This window comes from Pelophylax lessonae (genome assembly GCF_965119305.1).
Source record: "Pelophylax lessonae genome assembly, chromosome: 9".
In the NCBI taxonomy this organism is placed as follows: domain Eukaryota; kingdom Metazoa; phylum Chordata; class Amphibia; order Anura; family Ranidae; genus Pelophylax; species Pelophylax lessonae.
The window spans coordinates 95,167,196-95,184,744 of NC_138776.1; the positions used below are offsets into that span (position 1 = coordinate 95,167,196).

The 17,549-nt window shown below is 44.4% G+C and overlaps 1 protein-coding gene across 1 annotated transcript in view; it reads left to right on the forward strand.

The window, feature by feature from the left end:
- The window catches only part of LOC309563790 (arsenite methyltransferase-like), a 102,027-nt gene that overhangs the window by 48,692 nt on the left and 35,786 nt on the right, over nucleotides 1–17,549 (forward strand). The window contains exons 4-5 of the mRNA XM_082268403.1: nucleotides 4,101–4,251; nucleotides 7,543–7,679. Of these exons, the coding sequence (XP_082124529.1) occupies nucleotides 4,101–4,251; nucleotides 7,543–7,679 (288 nt within the window). The remainder of the gene's footprint in view (nucleotides 1–4,100; nucleotides 4,252–7,542; nucleotides 7,680–17,549) is intronic.

Below are 17,549 nucleotides of genomic sequence, written 5' to 3' on the forward strand. Positions count from 1 at the left end.
ATGGCTCTAAAATGCATTAACAATGGTTGAATTGTGAACTATTAAAGTTCTCCTTTATCTCCTTTACCTTATGGTTTGGAACCCATTTGTATTGGTCTATTTTTGAGTCCACTCTCTTGTTCGCCTTTGAGGGGGGTCTGTTTTTTGGGAGACACCTCACCAAGCCATTGAGCTTATTTGAAGACTTACTCCATTGGACTGTTTGAATAAGTCAAATAAAAAAAAAAACCTAACCTTTTTCTTGATGGTAAAATGGGGATTATAGCTCTGGGGGGAGCGCTGACTTTAAAACTTAAAATTAGTGGTTTTATTACAACATTCACAGGAGGGAACATAAAATTAAAATAATGAGCTTAAAGTATGGGGAAATAAAATGAGGGAGATGCCCTATTGTTGGTATTTCTATACCCAATCCATGTTGTATCAACTATCTCTCACTCAAAGTGTGCATAGCCCAAACGATACCACAAGTGTTGTGTACCATTAGCAACCAACTGGTGCCAAACAATATATACATGAAAAATTGTGATTTAAAAAATGTAAAAAATATTGTTTAAAATATAGACAAACAGAATCTGAAAAATATGTCTCACAACTGTAGTCCATATGCAAGTCCCATCACTCTATAGTGATCAAAACCATTTCTTAACCTTCCTGTCGGTATGATTCTTTCCGATTTTAGGTACCATTATTTTGCATGTCATTCTTAAGGCCGAGCAGCCCAAACCAACTATTTACATATGATTTTTTTTACTGTGTGTTCTTCTTTATAACATCTGGGGTATTATAAAGTTTGATACACAAAGTCATAAATTATAATATAATAAATATCTATAAAAAAGTTAAAGTACGTATATATGTATGTGTATATACATATATATATATATAAATATATATATATATACAGGGCTTTTTTTCAGCGGGAACGCGGGGGAACGCAGTTCCGGAACCTCCAGTCTGAATGTATGCAATGGCAAAGGGGTGCTGGGGCCAGTGGGGTGAGCTGAAGGGTTTATTGATGATGGCTGCTGGGGGATCTATTGTTGCTGGGGTGAATCTATTGTTGCTGGTGGGCATTTTGTTGTGGGTGTGGCTTTTTTTGCAGTGGAGGATTTATTGTTGCTTGGGGGAACTATTGTTGCTGGGGGGCTATTGTGGGGGGTGGGGGTCTATTGTTGCAGGGGAGGATTTATTGGGGGGGGGGTGATTGTTGCAGGATATGATTTATTGTTGCTGGGGGGCTATTGTTGTTGGGGGTCTATTGGTGCCAATTGCAGGGGATCTATTTTACATTTTTTTTCTATTGTTGCAGGGGAAGATTTATTGCTGCTGGGGGGATCTATTGTTGGGGGGGGGGTGTCCATTGTTGCTGATTCCAGGGGATCTATTTTACTGCTTTTCTAGTTATCATTAACAAATTCCATACAAATTTCCTAGAACCACAACATCATACTTGGTTCTGTATTCTCTAAAAGGGGGGGTACTGGTAGGTGGGCAGAGGGTGGAACCAAAGGACAGCGCTTAGAGGTGGGTGGGAAGTGGAGACAAGAGGTGACTCAGAAGAGGGGAGTACCTGCACCTATTCTCTGAGAAAAAAAGCCCTGTATATACTGTATATGTGTATATATATATATATATATATATATATATATATATATATATATATATATATATACTCGTGTGTGTGTGTGTGTGTGTGTGTGTGTGTATATATATATATATATATATATATATATATATATATATATATATATATATATATATATATACGTATACATACATTATATTTTATATATATATATATATATATATATATATAGAAGAAGAGGCGCTGCCTCGAAACGCGTAAGCCTGCACAGCATCAGGGGACGATCCAATCCCAATCTTGTTGCTGAGGATTTTATATCTATTTGATGTGCTTTTTATCAAGAAACTCGTTTGTGAGTATTTTTAATCTATTATTTTAATAAACCTGTCTAAGAGATAATGCACTAGGCCGGTGCGCCCTTGTGTTTGTTGTCATTTATAGATTACTTGTAGCTCATAGGGATCTTGGTGGTGGTTTCTCATTAGATGCTATCCTGGTGTCCAAACATACCACACTATGTCTACCTTTTTCTGTTGTGAGTTTATTTTACGTTTTTGAGACCTGATTTCTGGAGTGTGTCTGCTATCGGATGTGGAGAGGAGTAGCAACCTGCGTTAAATTGTGTACTTTCCATTAGAGTCTGGTAAGCAGCCTGTGTGACTATCACTGCTTGCTGATCTTAAAGGGATCCTAGTGACGGGTTTTTTTTTTTGTTTTTTTTTAATACATCACCTAAATTTATACATTTCTGGTGAGAGGACTATTTAATCATTTTGATAATGTGGCACCATCAGAATTCTTGGTGGTGGGCCTGTTCTTAAGTATTGAAAAGTTGGGACATACTGCACCATGAGATCTCTTTTTGTTTGTTTACATATATCTTGCTGTCTCCGTTGAATTGACTGAGCCAAATTGGAAAAGAGAGATTCAACACCATCTTTACTTGCTGACAGGTTCATTTTGATTTTCCATGTGGTAAGCAGACTGGACTGTCCCTATCATTAACACAGACTGTTATTTGAGCGCCACAACCTCACAATTTTTTTGCTTGATCTGAATTGTCAAAATCAGAATTTGCTGGCAGCCTTACTTTGGGCTTTATCATTTTGCACCATTTCGAGCGCGGAATTTATTTTATATATACATATAGTGCTTTATCATTGTTAAAACCAACAATTTATTGTAAAAAAAACTCTAGGAAGAACACTCAAAATATAAAGGTGCTTACAGCACACCACACTGTACATGCAGTACATTTGCATACAATCAGGCTTCTAATAGTGTAACAATCCTCCAGGTTAGTAGTTACCGTGGTGTCTTGATTCCTGGCGTCACTTAGTAGTTACCATGGTGTCTTGATTCCTGGCGTCACCCAGCCCCCCCAATGTCACAATACTCTCAACTAGTCTCTGTTTAAAGCAAAGGCTGGAGATGCAGGGATTGAACCCGGGGCCTTACACAAGCAAAGCGTGCCCTTTACCTCTGAGCTACATCTCCTGGATGACATTCCAATGCCAGGAACCTGAGACACTGCGGTAAATACCAACCCAGAGGATTGTTACACTATTGGAAGCTGGATTGTATGCGCATATACTGTATGTACAGTGTGGTGCGCTATAAACACCTTTTTATAATGTGAGTGTTCTTCCTAGAGGTTCTATACAATAAATTGATGGTTTTTTAAAAATGATAAAGCACTATGTATGTTTCTTTCTCCCTTCATGCATATACAGCTGAACAGAGATATAACCAGGAGTGACAACCGGGCACGAAGCAGGCCAGTCACATCTGAATCATCCCAGGAACTGAAAAGATCGGTGTGAGTTCCCAGGAGTGGGATACAAGCGTGCTGTGACCCTACTTAGTTGTAAGGTCATATACATAAGATGAGAGTCCATCTAGTGAAGGGTGCACACATTGCATGCAATTTTTTGTGCACAAAGAGGTGAATTAATAATGGAAGAGTAAAGACTGATTTCAGCAGAGTGATACACTTTAAGAAATATTTTTGATCACCATAGAGTAATGGGACATGCATATGTGATTCTTTTTTCAGAATTATTTTGTCAATATTTTTTTTTTACATCTAAGTCACAATTTTTCATGTATATATTGTTTGGCACCAGTTGGTTACTAATGGTACACACTTGTGGTATTGTTTTTATTTATGCACATTTCTTTTAGTGAGAAATAGTTGATACAACACTGTGTAGCGTGGCACTGATTAGGTATAAGCATAGTATTACACATGAGTATGAGAGTGTGGTGGGTATGAGCAATACACATTTGTTTTATTTATATTTTTTATATATTTTTATAAAATCTACACCTAGTTGCTCGCAAGATTATATTTCTATTTTGTTCTATTATTGGTATTACTGTGAGAACACTTTGTGGTAAAGGGACAAGCCTCCTTTGCTGAACTTTCCTATGGGTCCGTGGAGAAAATGTATATTTAGCTTAGAAGGTTTGTACCTGTATTTGAAAAATGTTTTTGTTTTTCATTGCACAGGTATTATGGATGTGGCCTCACAGTTCCAGAGTGTCTGGAGAACTGCAGGATCCTGGATCTGGGCAGTGGGAGTGGGAGAGACTGTTTCATGCTGAGTAAGCTAGTTGGACAGCAGGGATATGTCACTGGAGTGGACATGACTGATGAGCAGGTACCTTTTGCAGGAAGCGGAAAATAATAATTAAACGCATTATAAATCTTCCTACCTGCCCCTTTTGTTTTTCACCTCTATAAGATGTGCATTGATCATGCATTTTCATTATGTCATTTGTATCCTTTTACACAAAGCCTGCAGTAGAGTAAATTTTTTACGGTTTCAGAAGTTTCTGTTTTTCTTCAAACATGCGTCAAGACACAGGCATGGGGCATGACATTGCAAAAGTGAAAGCATGACCTCTTTTTTTCTAATCTGAGAAATGTATTTTTTACTGTAAAGAAAGGACATGTCCCGCAATTCCTGGGTCTCTCAGCTAAGTGTTGGTGCAGGTGAGAGCTACACAGTAATTAGATCTGACACAGACACAAGCAGGCAGAGCATACAGACACAGAGCTCCTCCATGCAGCCAAGATGTTTTTATTACATTAGAACTCCCGCATTTTTGATGGGACACAGAGCAGATGGTAACGCATCCAATGGATGCTATGTGACCCAGAGCTTGAAGGTGTCTTGTCTCTTTGGTGAATAGGGACAGGCTAGCTGTGGTAAAACATGGACATGGGAAAGCAATCAGCCAGGACACTACAAACCGCAGCCATAATATGTGACCCAATTATTACAGGGTAAGGCAAATAAACAGCACAGGAAATATAACCACAAAAATATTTATTTAAAATAGGGTTGCACCGATGCCGATTCAAAGCATTTGCACAAATATCATGCAAATGCACTGATTCCCAAAACTGATACCATCTGGCTTGGTTCTTTCAGCTGTCAGCAGGATTTCCCTCCTAACAGCTGAAATGTAAAGAAAAGAATGCCTGTATATAGACTTTGTGTATATAATGGGGCTTCTATTCGGTCAGCCAGCTCTAAATGCAACCAGGAGATGCAGTCACCCAGAGCATCAAATCATGTCACATGTCACTTCTGGTTGGTCACATGGGTGACACGTTCTAATTGGTTGCTATGGGTTACTGCATCCCCCTTCTGTCTGTTGACTCTATACAAAGTAACCTATACTGACCAATCACAGGCTGTCTTGTACTGGCCTGACTTAGGCTACATTTGAATCTGCTGATTCCTGCAGCTGTTTTTGCCACCTGAGGGTAGCTACCTGTGACCACCAAGCCCTGTATGCTTTAATGACAGGTCAGTAGTAGCTGCAGCTAACCTTGGTTATCGGCTCTGCCAGTGATTACCTGCAGAATGCACACAAAGTGCATCCAGTAGCAATCCTCCCAGGTAATCACTGGCTGGGCGGATAGCCACATATACAGTAGCTGCAGCCGCCACTGACCTGTTATTAAAGCGTATAGGGCTTATAGTGATTAAAGCAGGCTAAATATACGGTAACTAAAAGACATAGAGAAACCAGTAGTTGTCGTCATTTGTAATTTGGGCTGTAAAATGGGATGCTCAGTCTAAAATGCCTGGGCCTAGCCAGTGCTCCACACAATTACATTGAAGGCTGGCCTCTTCTATATCAGTACACTGGGGCCGGTTGGCTGTGGATGAAACCCGAAAGTGGTTAAATAGTCTGCTTTCTGTCCCCCAGCACCCACTGAACATAGGGGATCGGACAAGATTTTTTAAAAAAATAGTTGCACATTGTGGGTATAGCTCATTGGTGCACAGAATCTTGGAGTCCCTGCCCTCTCTATCTCCGGCCCTCCATGGAGTCCCCACTAGCCTCAGTTGCCCAGGAGGAAGGGGCAGGACCAGATATATGGCGGCATATATAGGGCAGCACAGTGGTGTAGTGGTTAGCACTTTCACCTAGCAGCAAGAGGGTCGCTGGTTCGAATCCCAACCACGACACTACCTGCATGGAGTTTGCATGTTCTCCCTGTGCCTGCGTGGGTTTCCTCCAGGTACTCCGGTTTCCTCCCACACTCCAAAGACATGCTGGTAGGTTGATTGGATCCTGTATAAAAAATTGGCCCTACTGTGTATGTATGTGAGTTAGGGACCTTAGATTGTAAGCTCCTTGAGGGCAGGGACTGATGTGAATGTACAATGTATATGTAAAGCGTTGCGTAAATTGACAGCGCTATACAAGTACCTGAAATAAATAAATAAATATAATAAAAATATATCAGCAGTGCTCAGCTGGTCCCAGACTCCCAGCTCTAGAGGATCCACCTGAATGAGAAGCTGCATCCCAACCTGCTCAGCCCTCAACCCCGATCCCATCCCACCCCACCCTCAACTACCCTGCCCACCCTTCCCCGCCTACACCCACTCCCCCCACCCTGCCCTCACCCCAGCCTCATCCAACCCCCCTTCCAAACCACCCCTCTACCTGCTCTTCCTAGGCGATAGGTATCAGTAATTGGTATTGGTGAGTACTTAGTGTTTAAAAAAAGGTATCGGTGCTGCATTCCTAATTTCAAACAATTAAAACATTTGAAAGTGCACAGTACCTATATTGAAACTTCCAACATAAAAAGAAACAAAAACAGTAAGTTTTTTTTTTTTTTATATATATAAATTCTTTATTTAGAAGAATCGGTACATCTTATCTTTACAGTACAGATGTAGTAGCTTGAAATGTAACATATAATTGAACACAGAAACCTAAATACAAATATATATATACATCTTAGGCATTGGGTTCCAGTGTAGACAATATGTAAAATGTATACGCAGCAGGGCTTCTTGTACACACCGCTGGGATATACTGCAAAACCATTTGTTTTATGTATATTTATTTGTATTTAAACCTTTACATGATAATAAACTGTTTATTGTTGACTGCATCTGCATCCCTGATGGGTCCCAAGAGGGAAGTAGCATATCCCTCTTTGTTCATTTAGCTGTTTGCATAACTTCAGCTTTTTAGGCCCATTCGCAACATAGGGCATTTACAGAATAGTAGGCAGTCATCCTAGTGAAAAACTGAAGTTGAAACCAGCTTGCCACCTGCTGGCTGCTCATGGTAATTATTCAATATTGCTGTGCCATTTAAAAATGACCCCTTGCAGCCCCTACAGCAGATCTTAGGGGGAAATAGCAAGTTGCTTATATGTCTCTTCTTCCTGGCAACTCCATCTAATGTGTAAGCAATAAAAACAGCATACCCCCCCCCCCCCCAAAAAAAAAAAAATACATAAATGGTTGTGTGCTTTGGCACATGAAAAGTATACTGTATTTTAACATACTTTTTGTACACGTCTAGGTGTTAACAGAACCTACATGTTTTATGCTGCACACCTGTTTTCAGATAAAGTTTGCATGGGCCATTGGTGTTATTTGTATTAAATATCTTTTCTTGGTCTACAGTTAGAACTGTCAAGGAAGTACATTAATTATCACATGCAGAAGTTTGGATATGAACAGCCTAATGTGGAATTTGTCAAAGGGCACATTGAAAACCTGAAAGCAGCAAATTTGGAAGATGAGACGTTTGATATTGTAATGTAAGTAAGAGTACATTGTAATTAACAATTAACCATCCTAAACACTTTCAGGGGCATATTTATAAAAATTGGCTGCACATTTGCTGGCAATATTTACCATTGGCAAACATTTACTTTTACATATGTTCACAAATGATTCATGTGCATTTTTTTTTTTTTTTTTTTTAGTGAATGGGTTCCAGTGAATGTGTATGGCACTGTCCATGGGACTGAATGTTGTCTTTCCTTAGCATTAGGACTTGGATGGTTGGTTTTTAGTTATGTTTTGCCCCTGCCAACACCACCAATGCAGCACAACAGACATGGAGGCCAATAACCCCATGACAAGGGAGGATATATCTCTCTCCCAAAGTATAACCTGTGCACATCCCCCTTAGCAATGAGGATGCTTTGAGAATGGTCTACACAGAACATCACTTACAATGGCTAATGCATGTGGGCATGATGTGTCTCAGCCCCTATATATACTAATAAGTAAAAAACAGCAGCACCCAAGGGACTTTGAGTTACACATACAAAAAGATAAAAAAAAAATCTATATTTATTCAAAAAACTTTTTTAAAGAAATTCCACATGTTAAGAATACAGAGCGTTTCATCAGAGATAGAGTTTAACATGATCAGTAATCCATTACTGACATGGCATCTGGATTTATTTGACGCATTTCACTAGACAGCGCTCGCTTCTTCAGTAAAATTCAGATACTCATATCTGTAAACATAGACCAGGTCATTAGAAAGGCCTATTTCTCTTAAATATTGTTCACAAGATGTTTTCAGCTTCCAGGAATTGTGTGCAGATCCTTGCAACAAGGGACCATGCATGATCATGCTGCAACATTGGGTGATGGTCATGGATGAATGGCACAACAATGGGCCTCAGGATTTCATCACAATATCTCTGTGCATTTAAAATGCCATCAATAAAATGCACATGTGTTCGTTATCCATAACATACGCCTGCCCATGGACCACTTGACCCACAACGTTGACATCAGCAAACCGCTCACCACACTACGCCATACACGCTGTCTGCCATCTGCCCTGTACAGTGAAAACCGGGATTCATCCAAGAAGAGAACACCTCTCCAAAGTGCCAGACGCCATTGAATGTCAGCATATGTCCACTCAAGTCGATTACGACGAACTGCAGTCAGATCGATACCCCGATGAGGATTACAAGCATGAAGAAGAGCTTCACCAAGACAGTTTCAGACAGTTTGTGCAGAAATTCTTTGGTTATGCAAACGGGTTGTTGCAGCAGCTGTCCGGGTGGCTGGTCTCATACGATCTTGGAGGTGAAGATGCTGGATGTGGAGGTCCTGGGCTGGTGTGGTTACACATGGACTGTGGTTGTGAGGCCGGTTGGATGTACTAAAAATATTATCAGTGTCAGCACGACTATTAACTGAAATCCAAACTCAATGAAAAATAATCAATCAAATGGTCACAGCCGCTATATCCTAATGTGTATGTAGCGGTCAGAGGAGTAGGGGACCGCAATGCAGAATTCAAGTACGGTACAGCAGACAGAGAGGCTGAAGCAGATACCGGCTTTATTAACCAACAGAGTATAATGGCCGGAGAATGATGTTAACAGTAAAAACAGATTACATAGGTTTACAGCAAAGTTAACTGCAACGTGATACTTAAAATGGCGCTCCCGCCAACGCACACACAGAGATACAGGCTACTCTGTTATATGATCCTATCTGATTCCCGCTAACCGGGACACGTTGCTGCAACGCTCTGTCTACAGAAACCTGCTCTATGCCCTACCACAGGTTAGCACCGGTGCAACTCACAGTTCTGTAGGTACAGCTGCTTTATCTCAGTCTCTGTGATGGTGGATGCAGTCAGGTCTCTGGATCTGTCCCTTGCTGTCTGTAGCTGCAGTCTCTTATGCACTGGTCTGGGTTTCTTTGCAAGTAGTTTATCTTGTTCTGTCACTTGGAGGTCACTGCAGTCTGGCCCCTTGCTCTGTAATTTGCTTGAGGTGCTCTGGGATGTTCTCTCCTCTCTTTCTCTGGTTCTCAGATACTGTCCGTTGTATCACAGTTCAGTTCTGTCTCCTCTGGCAAGATCCTGTTGTTCTGTCCCAGGATTATACAGTCTATATCCCTCTCAAGGCCACAGCATGCAGTACCTTTCCTCAGCTCAGCACAGCCATAGAGACCCGAACACCACACACTTCCTGGAACTTCCTGCTTCCTCCCTTCACCTAAAGCAACAACAGTGACCTCTTGTGGCTGGAAGATGCATGACAGTCTGTGGGAATTTCTCAATAGAACTACAGTGTAATGGAGTTAGTCATTCAAGGGGCTGACCCCCTACATGCCTCCCCACTTAACGATGGTCGTCCTCGGCCATCCTATATAGTCCATGGGGAAGAAAGTGATTATTACAATCTCTAACAGCAGCACAACATTGTCCACAACACATACAGGTGGACCAAACAAACTGATCAGCATTGTACCTGTTTGGTGGAACCCCTGCAGTAGACCTATTGGATCTCCGGAGGTCTTGACTATCTGTGAGGGACTGACTTTCCTCATTGGGAGCTGCCAACCTGGGTTCCACCTCATTGCGAGCCGGTGGTGGTTCTGTAGCATAAGCTTTATCCCCTGTGGCCTGGGGACCTTCCGTAGTGTCAGGAACAATCCACCAGTCGTCATCATTGTTTTCATTGGAGATAATGAGTTCTGGGGACGGGACAGGAAGTGTTGTCTCTTCAGCAGGTTTGGGATCTTCAGACCGACATGGCCGTAACATATTCCTATGTAGGATCCTTGAGGCAAACTCCTCATTTTCCACCCGTACTTCGTAGACCGGGCCATTGGGGTACACTCTCCTGATCACTTTGTAAGGTTGTACCTCCCAACGCTCACTCAACTTGCCTTTGGGACGTTTCTCCCGCACCAATACCCGGTCTCCAGGTTGCAGCGGAACCTCCTGGAGGGGAGGACGGTCAGTATGAGTTCTCTCTTGCAAACGCTGGCCTGCTAACCGGCTGATGGTCTGGAGCCGCTGACGGTGTTCTTTCACCCATGAGGTGGTCGATCGTTCTATTAAGTCCTGTGGTTGTTCTAAATTCAGTTCAACAATTTCCCGGCCAGCTCTGCCGAACAATAGCATGTACGGAGTATACCCGGTTGTGTTGTGAACCCGATTATTGTAAGCCCAGACTAATTCATGGAGGTAGTCTGGCCAGTGCATCCTTTTGTCTTCCTCTAATGTCCTCAACATCTGAAGCAGGGTCCGGTTGAAGCGCTCACAGGCCCCATTCCCTTGGGGATGATATGGAGTTGTCCTGGATTTTTCAATGCCATACAGTCGATGTAGCTCCTCCATCACTTTCCCTTGAAAGCATGCTCCTTGATCTGAATGGATCCGCTTCGGACACCCGTAGACTCGGATGAAATCTTGACAGATGGCCCGAGCTGCAGACTCAGCCGTCTGGTCTCGAGTTGGGGTGACCACTGCAAATTTAGAGAAGTGGTCAATCATGACCAGGCAGTATTGTGGACCTCTGGCGGATTGTCCCACGAGAAGATAATCTATCATCAATACTTCCAGCGGTTCTTTGGTCTGTATGGGCTGCATGGGTGCCCTCTGTTCGGTGCTTTTGGTGAGTTCACACATTCGACACTGCCGGCAGACTTCCTCAACCGTGGCCTCCAGTCGTGGACAATATACATAGCGTTGCAGCCACTGGAAGGTTTTAACTGGCCCGAAGTGAGCTCCAAATTCATGAGCCTCCTTGGCTACTTCTCGTGCCATGCTTCTGGGTATTACTACCTGCCACCTTGCCTCTATATCAGCAAGCTGCTGCCATTTGCGGTACAAAACAGCTCCATGAATTTCCAGTCTATCCCATTGGTGTAGAATGGACTTCATCTCGGCATCAAGCTCAGTCCTTTCATCTCTGTCAGGTTTTCTTTGCTGGGACACCCAACCTTTCATCTGCCGCAGTCCGACATCTTCATCCTGTATTCGGCCCCATTCTTCATTGGTTCTTCCTAATGCCTTGGGTAGCACTCGGGCCTCCCCACTTGTCTGTGCTGCAACTGCTGGAGGTGTGAACCTGCGGAAGTCTGGAGTTTCATCCTCTTCTTTTTGTTCATCCAGATCCCCTACTGGAGTCTCAAAAGTAACCCTCGACAGACCATCGGCATTAGTGTTCTCTGTAGCAGAGAGGTAGCGGATCGAGAAGTCATACTTGGCAAGGCGAGCTGCCCAACGCTGCTCCAGGGCTCCCAGCTTGGCAGTATCCAGATGGGCCAGGGGGTTGTTATCGGTCTGTACAAAGATCTTAGCCCCTGTCAGGTAGCCCGCAAATGTTTCTGTCATGGCCCACACCAGGGCAAGGAGCTCCAGCCGGAAGGAACTATAGTTATGAGGGTTTCGCTCTGTATCCCGCAACGACCGACTAGCATAAGCGATAACTCTTTCACGTCCTTCTTGTACCTGTGACAGTACCGCCCCAAGTCCATAGAGGCTGCCATCAGTCGATAAGAGGAATGGTTTGTCAAAGTCAGCATAAGCCAAGATGGGGGCCGATGTCAGGGTTTCTTTCAGGGCCTGGAATGCCTCTTCCTGCTTCTGTCCCCAGGGGACACTTTGACCCTTGGGCCTCCCAGCTGTTCCTCTCTGCAGCTCATTCAGTGGGCCCGCTATCTTTGCGTAGTCTTTGATGAATCGCTGGTAATATCCGGTCAGACCGAGGAAAGCCTTCAACTCCCGCAGTGTTCTGGGCGCTGGCCATTGTTGTATCGCAGCCATTTTGTCTTGAGATGGCAGCACCCCATCTTGGGACACCGTATGGCCTAGGTACTCTATCTTCCTCTTGAAGAGATGACACTTCTTTGGCTTTATCTTCAGGCCATGGGATCGCAACCGCTTGAGTACCTGTCCTAGTCGGTCTAGGTGTTCTTGAAAAGTAGCGGAGTATACAATGATATCATCCAAGTATATCAAGGTTGCTTCAAAATTCAGGTCTCCCAGACACTTCTCCATCAGCCGCTGGATGGTGCTCGGGGCATTGGATAGCCCGAATGGCATTCTGTTAAATTCGAATAGTCCCATGGGGAGTATGAATGCAGTCTTGGCCCGGTCCTTCTCGGCCACCGGTACTTGCCAGTACCCGCTTGCTAGATCCAGGGTGGAGAAGTATTTAGCCCGCCCTAGGGCTGTCAGGGACTCCTCGATGCGTGGCAGAGGGTATGAGTCTCGTGTGGTGCATGCATTCAACCGCCGATAATCCACACAAAATCGAATAGTGCCGTCCTTCTTCTTGACAAGCACCACTGGGGCTGCCCAAGGACTTTGACTACCTCGTACCACTCCTGAATCTATCATCTGTTTCAACAATGTCTTCACTTCCTGGTACAACTTGGGCGGGATCTGTCGATATCTCTCCCGGATTGGGGCAGCGTCCCCGGTCGGTATCTCATGTGTGATAGCATCTGTGCAGCCAAAGTCATCGGCATGGCGGGCAAACGCAGCCTGATTCTCCCACAGCATGGCTTCAACCGCCCGCAAACGGTCTGGACCGAGATTCTTCACATCTATCTCCATTTGGTCCACAATGGTTCTCCCATTCTGGGGTCGGAGCCTCTTCGGGTCTGACAGTAACTGCCAGTGTCCATGCAGCATTGCCTGTTGGAGCTAGAGTCACTTCTTCCCGACTTAGCACTTCTCCCCGATGTAAGTACACACGGGCCAGTTCTACTCCAGGTGCCAAAGCGACTTCCAGATGTCCCACATTCACAGCTCTTATGGGTACTCGTCCATTCTGGACCACTGCCAGTGTCCGGGCCACTAGGGCATCCTGACCTAGTTCTCCTAGACCCCCTGGTTCGATGATCACCTCCATACCTTCAAGGTTGCGGAAGGTTCCCACAGGCAGTGTCAGTATAGTCTCCCGACCAGGAGGAAGACTGAGGGTCGCCTTTCCCGGCACTTGGATAGTTCCCACGGACTGGTGTACTGGGACACTCTTCTGTGTCCCACAGAACCCGATCAACCGTTGGAAAGCTTTTTGCGTGGGTTTGTGTGGGGTGGCTTGCTTCCAATAGCCAGGTCCCCGTTTAGTGAACATGATCTGATCCAATTCTCGTAGAATATTCATGCCCATTATCACCGGTACATCCTCCTTGAACGTCTCGGGGACCAGCAGAATGCCTTTTCTTCCCACTTCCTGTCCACACAGCCGTACGTTCATCCACACGACTCCCGTGACCGGAATTTGCTGATGGTTCGCAGCTGTAACTCGGACCAATGTCTCTCGTTCTGGCTTAGCCAGTGCTTGGAAGTAACGATTGAAGTATGACTCAGGCATGGTCGTCACCTGTGATCCGGTATCTACTAAGCAGTTGACTGGAATTCCTTCAAATTCAGCTTGTATGACGGGGCAGCCTGCGACCAGGTGTTCAGAGCTGTGCTGGGTGTCTTGACTCTCCACCTTCCCCGCAGTACGCCCCACTACTGCGGGGGCCGGTAGTTTAACGCCGGCTCTGAGCGTCTAGATAGATCACTCTGACACTCTCTGGCGAAGTGTCCTCCTTCTCCGCACCGCCAGCACTGTGTCCCTGGACGATAGTCTCTCCGCCTGCGCGCGGGAGGCGCCCTGGCTGGCCTTGTTGGAAGATATTGAGGAACTTGGTGTGACGGTGAACTCGGGTAAGGATGCTGTGGTGTAGGAACCAGTGGGGCAATCTGATAGGGCGGTTGTTGGGCCGGATAGGCAGCCCCAGGGGAATAGCTCGACTCCATTCGCCTTTCCATTTGTGTCAATTTTTCGTGCATAGCACTCAGGGAGCTTTGCAGGTCTTGTACCACTTTAACTAGGACCTCTTCCTTCCCCACAACCCCAAAGGGTGTGGCGGTCTGGGTCCGTATCACTCCGGAGGCATAACTTTCTTCTTTACTGCGTGCCACAGCCTCCGCCAATATTTGCCGAAAGTTCAGAGTAGGGTCCACCCTGACTCGCTCCCGCAGAACCGGTCTCAGGGGAGAGCTGAAGAGTCCCAGAATAAACTGTTCCCGCAATATTCGGTCGGCAGATCCCATGCCAGATACTCTGTCTGCCTCCTTTTTCTGTACCTCAGCCAATACTTCTTGTAGAGCCATCGCATATTGTGAGACCCCTTCATTTTCTTGCTGAACCCGGTAGAAGAATTTCGCCCGGAGGTGGCCCGCACTAGCTGTTTCACCGTATATTTCTTCCAGAAATCGCACAATCTCTTGCAAGGTGCTGCGTGTGGCTTCTGATTGTAGAAACACATTCTTTCGGGCCTCACCCTCCAGGGCAGCCAAAGTGATTTCTACCTGTAACTCTGGGCTGACATTGTAAATTCTTGCAGCGCTCTGTAATCTTGTCACCCAGTCTGACAGTGACATGTTCTTGCCATCAAATTTTGGCAGCAAGTTAAACAGCATGCCCATAGGGAGGGCCCTTGCAGGGGTTCCACCATTGCCTGAGGTACTCACATTAGCATCATGCACATTTCCTTCAGCCGCCTCCATCTCTGTAACCGTATCCTGCTCACAGCGCCACTTGTAGCGGTCAGAGGAGTAGGGGACCGCAATGCAGAATTCAAGTACGGTACAGCAGACAGAGAGGCTGAAGCAGATACCGGCTTTATTAACCAACAGAGTATAATGGCCGGAGAATGATGTTAACAGTAAAAACAGATTACATAGGTTTACAGCAAAGTTAACTGCAACGTGATACTTAAAATGGCGCTCCCGCCAACGCACACACAGAGATACAGGCTACTCTGTTATATGATCCTATCTGATTCCCGCTAACCGGGACACGTTGCTGCAACGCTCTGTCTACAGAAACCTGCTCTATGCCCTACCACAGGTTAGCACCGGTGCAACTCACAGTTCTGTAGGTACAGCTGCTTTATCTCAGTCTCTGTGATGGTGGATGCAGTCAGGTCTCTGGATCTGTCCCTTGCTGTCTGTAGCTGCAGTCTCTTATGCACTGCTCTGGGTTTCTTTGCAAGTAGTTTATCTTGTTCTGTCACTTGGAGGTCACTGCAGTCTGGCCCCTTGCTCTGTAATTTGCTTGAGGTGCTCTGGGATGTTCTCTCCTCTCTTTCTCTGGTTCTCAGATACTGTCCGTTGTATCACAGTTCAGTTCTGTCTCCTCTGGCAAGATCCTGTTGTTCTGTCCCAGGATTATACAGTCTATATCCCTCTCAAGGCCACAGCATGCAGTACCTTTCCTCAGCTCAGCACAGCCATAGAGACCCGAACACCACACACTTCCTGGAACTTCCTGCTTCCTCCCTTCACCTAAAGCAACAACAGTGACCTCTTGTGGCTGGAAGATGCATGACAGTCTGTGGGAATTTCTCAATAGAACTACAGTGTAATGGAGTTAGTCATTCAAGGGGCTGACCCCCTACATGTATATCACTGTACATCCAAGGTAAATAAGCAAATCGTGAGATACAGCGCTACTGACACATTATCAGAAACTGTGTGCAAAGAAGCAATAAGGTGCTTAATAAATTAATAAAGTGCTTGTTAAGGACAAAGGTGCTAATTGGCTGGTTGGATGTACTGTCAAATTCTCAGAAATGCCGTTGGAGAAGACTTATGGTAGAGAAATAAACATTCAATTTATGGGCAACAGCTCTGGTGGACATCCCTGTAGTCAGCATGCCAATTGCACGTTCCCTCAAAACTTGTGACATCTGTGCTTTGTGATAAAACTGCATGTTTTAGAGTGGCCTTTTATTGTGGCCAGCCTAAGGAACACCTGTGCAATAATCATGCTGTCTAATCAGCATCTTGATATGCCACACCTGTGAGGTGGATGGATTATCTCGGCAAAGGAGAAGTGCTCACTAACACAGATTTAGACAGATTTGTGAACCATATTTGAGATAATAGGCCTTTTGTGTACATAGAAAAAGTCTTAGATCTTTTGAGTTCCGCTCATGAAAAATGGAGGCAAAAACAAAAGTGTTGCGTTTATAATTTTGTTCAGTGTAATACAGGGGGGAAAAAATAACACATTGTTGTATATACTCGCATATCGTATTGGATCTTCGGGATTATCCCATACCCAGTGGAGATTTAATTGGAAATAGTTAAAAATCACCCCTCCACAGCAGAAAGGGGGAACCAATTACCGAAATGCCGATTGGTTACTGCCGTTCTGTCCTGGAGTTATGAGAGGGTGGGACAAAAGGTTTTGTCTATGGTCCCAAATGTCACAGGGGTCCAGAGCACCAAGGTTCAAGTGAAGGGTGAAAGGGGAAAAAAATACTGTAAAGTGAAAAGTAATTATACAAAATAGTATTTAACATAATATACCTAAAGTGCACCCAAAGACCAAAAAAGACCTTAAGGTGATGTGCCTCTCTGCCGTTATTTTCAATGAAATCTCCACTGGGTATGGAATAATCACCAAGGTCCAATACGATATGTGAGTGTATACACCAATGTGTTCTTTTTTCCCCCTGTATTAAGTGGTGGTGGGACTTGTTACCCCCCCCTTTTTTTTGGTTTGCATTTCTAATGACCTGGTCTTTGTTCACAAATATGAGTATCTAAATTTTCCTGAAGAAACGATCGCTGTCTCGCGAAACGCGTCAGTTAAATCCAGATGTCATGTCTAGATGTCATGTCTAAGTATCCCATAATAATGAATTATTGAGCATGTTAAATTGTGTATCTCTGGAGAAACGCTCTGTATTCTTTAACATGTGGAATTTTTTTAAATATATAGATTTATTATCTATTTGTATGTGTCTCTCAAAGTCCACACAGAACATGTCTTTGCTCCAAAGCCCCAGTAGATTATGCTGACAGTTTTTGGGCTTTTCAGAATCTCCAGGACTCAGGAGAG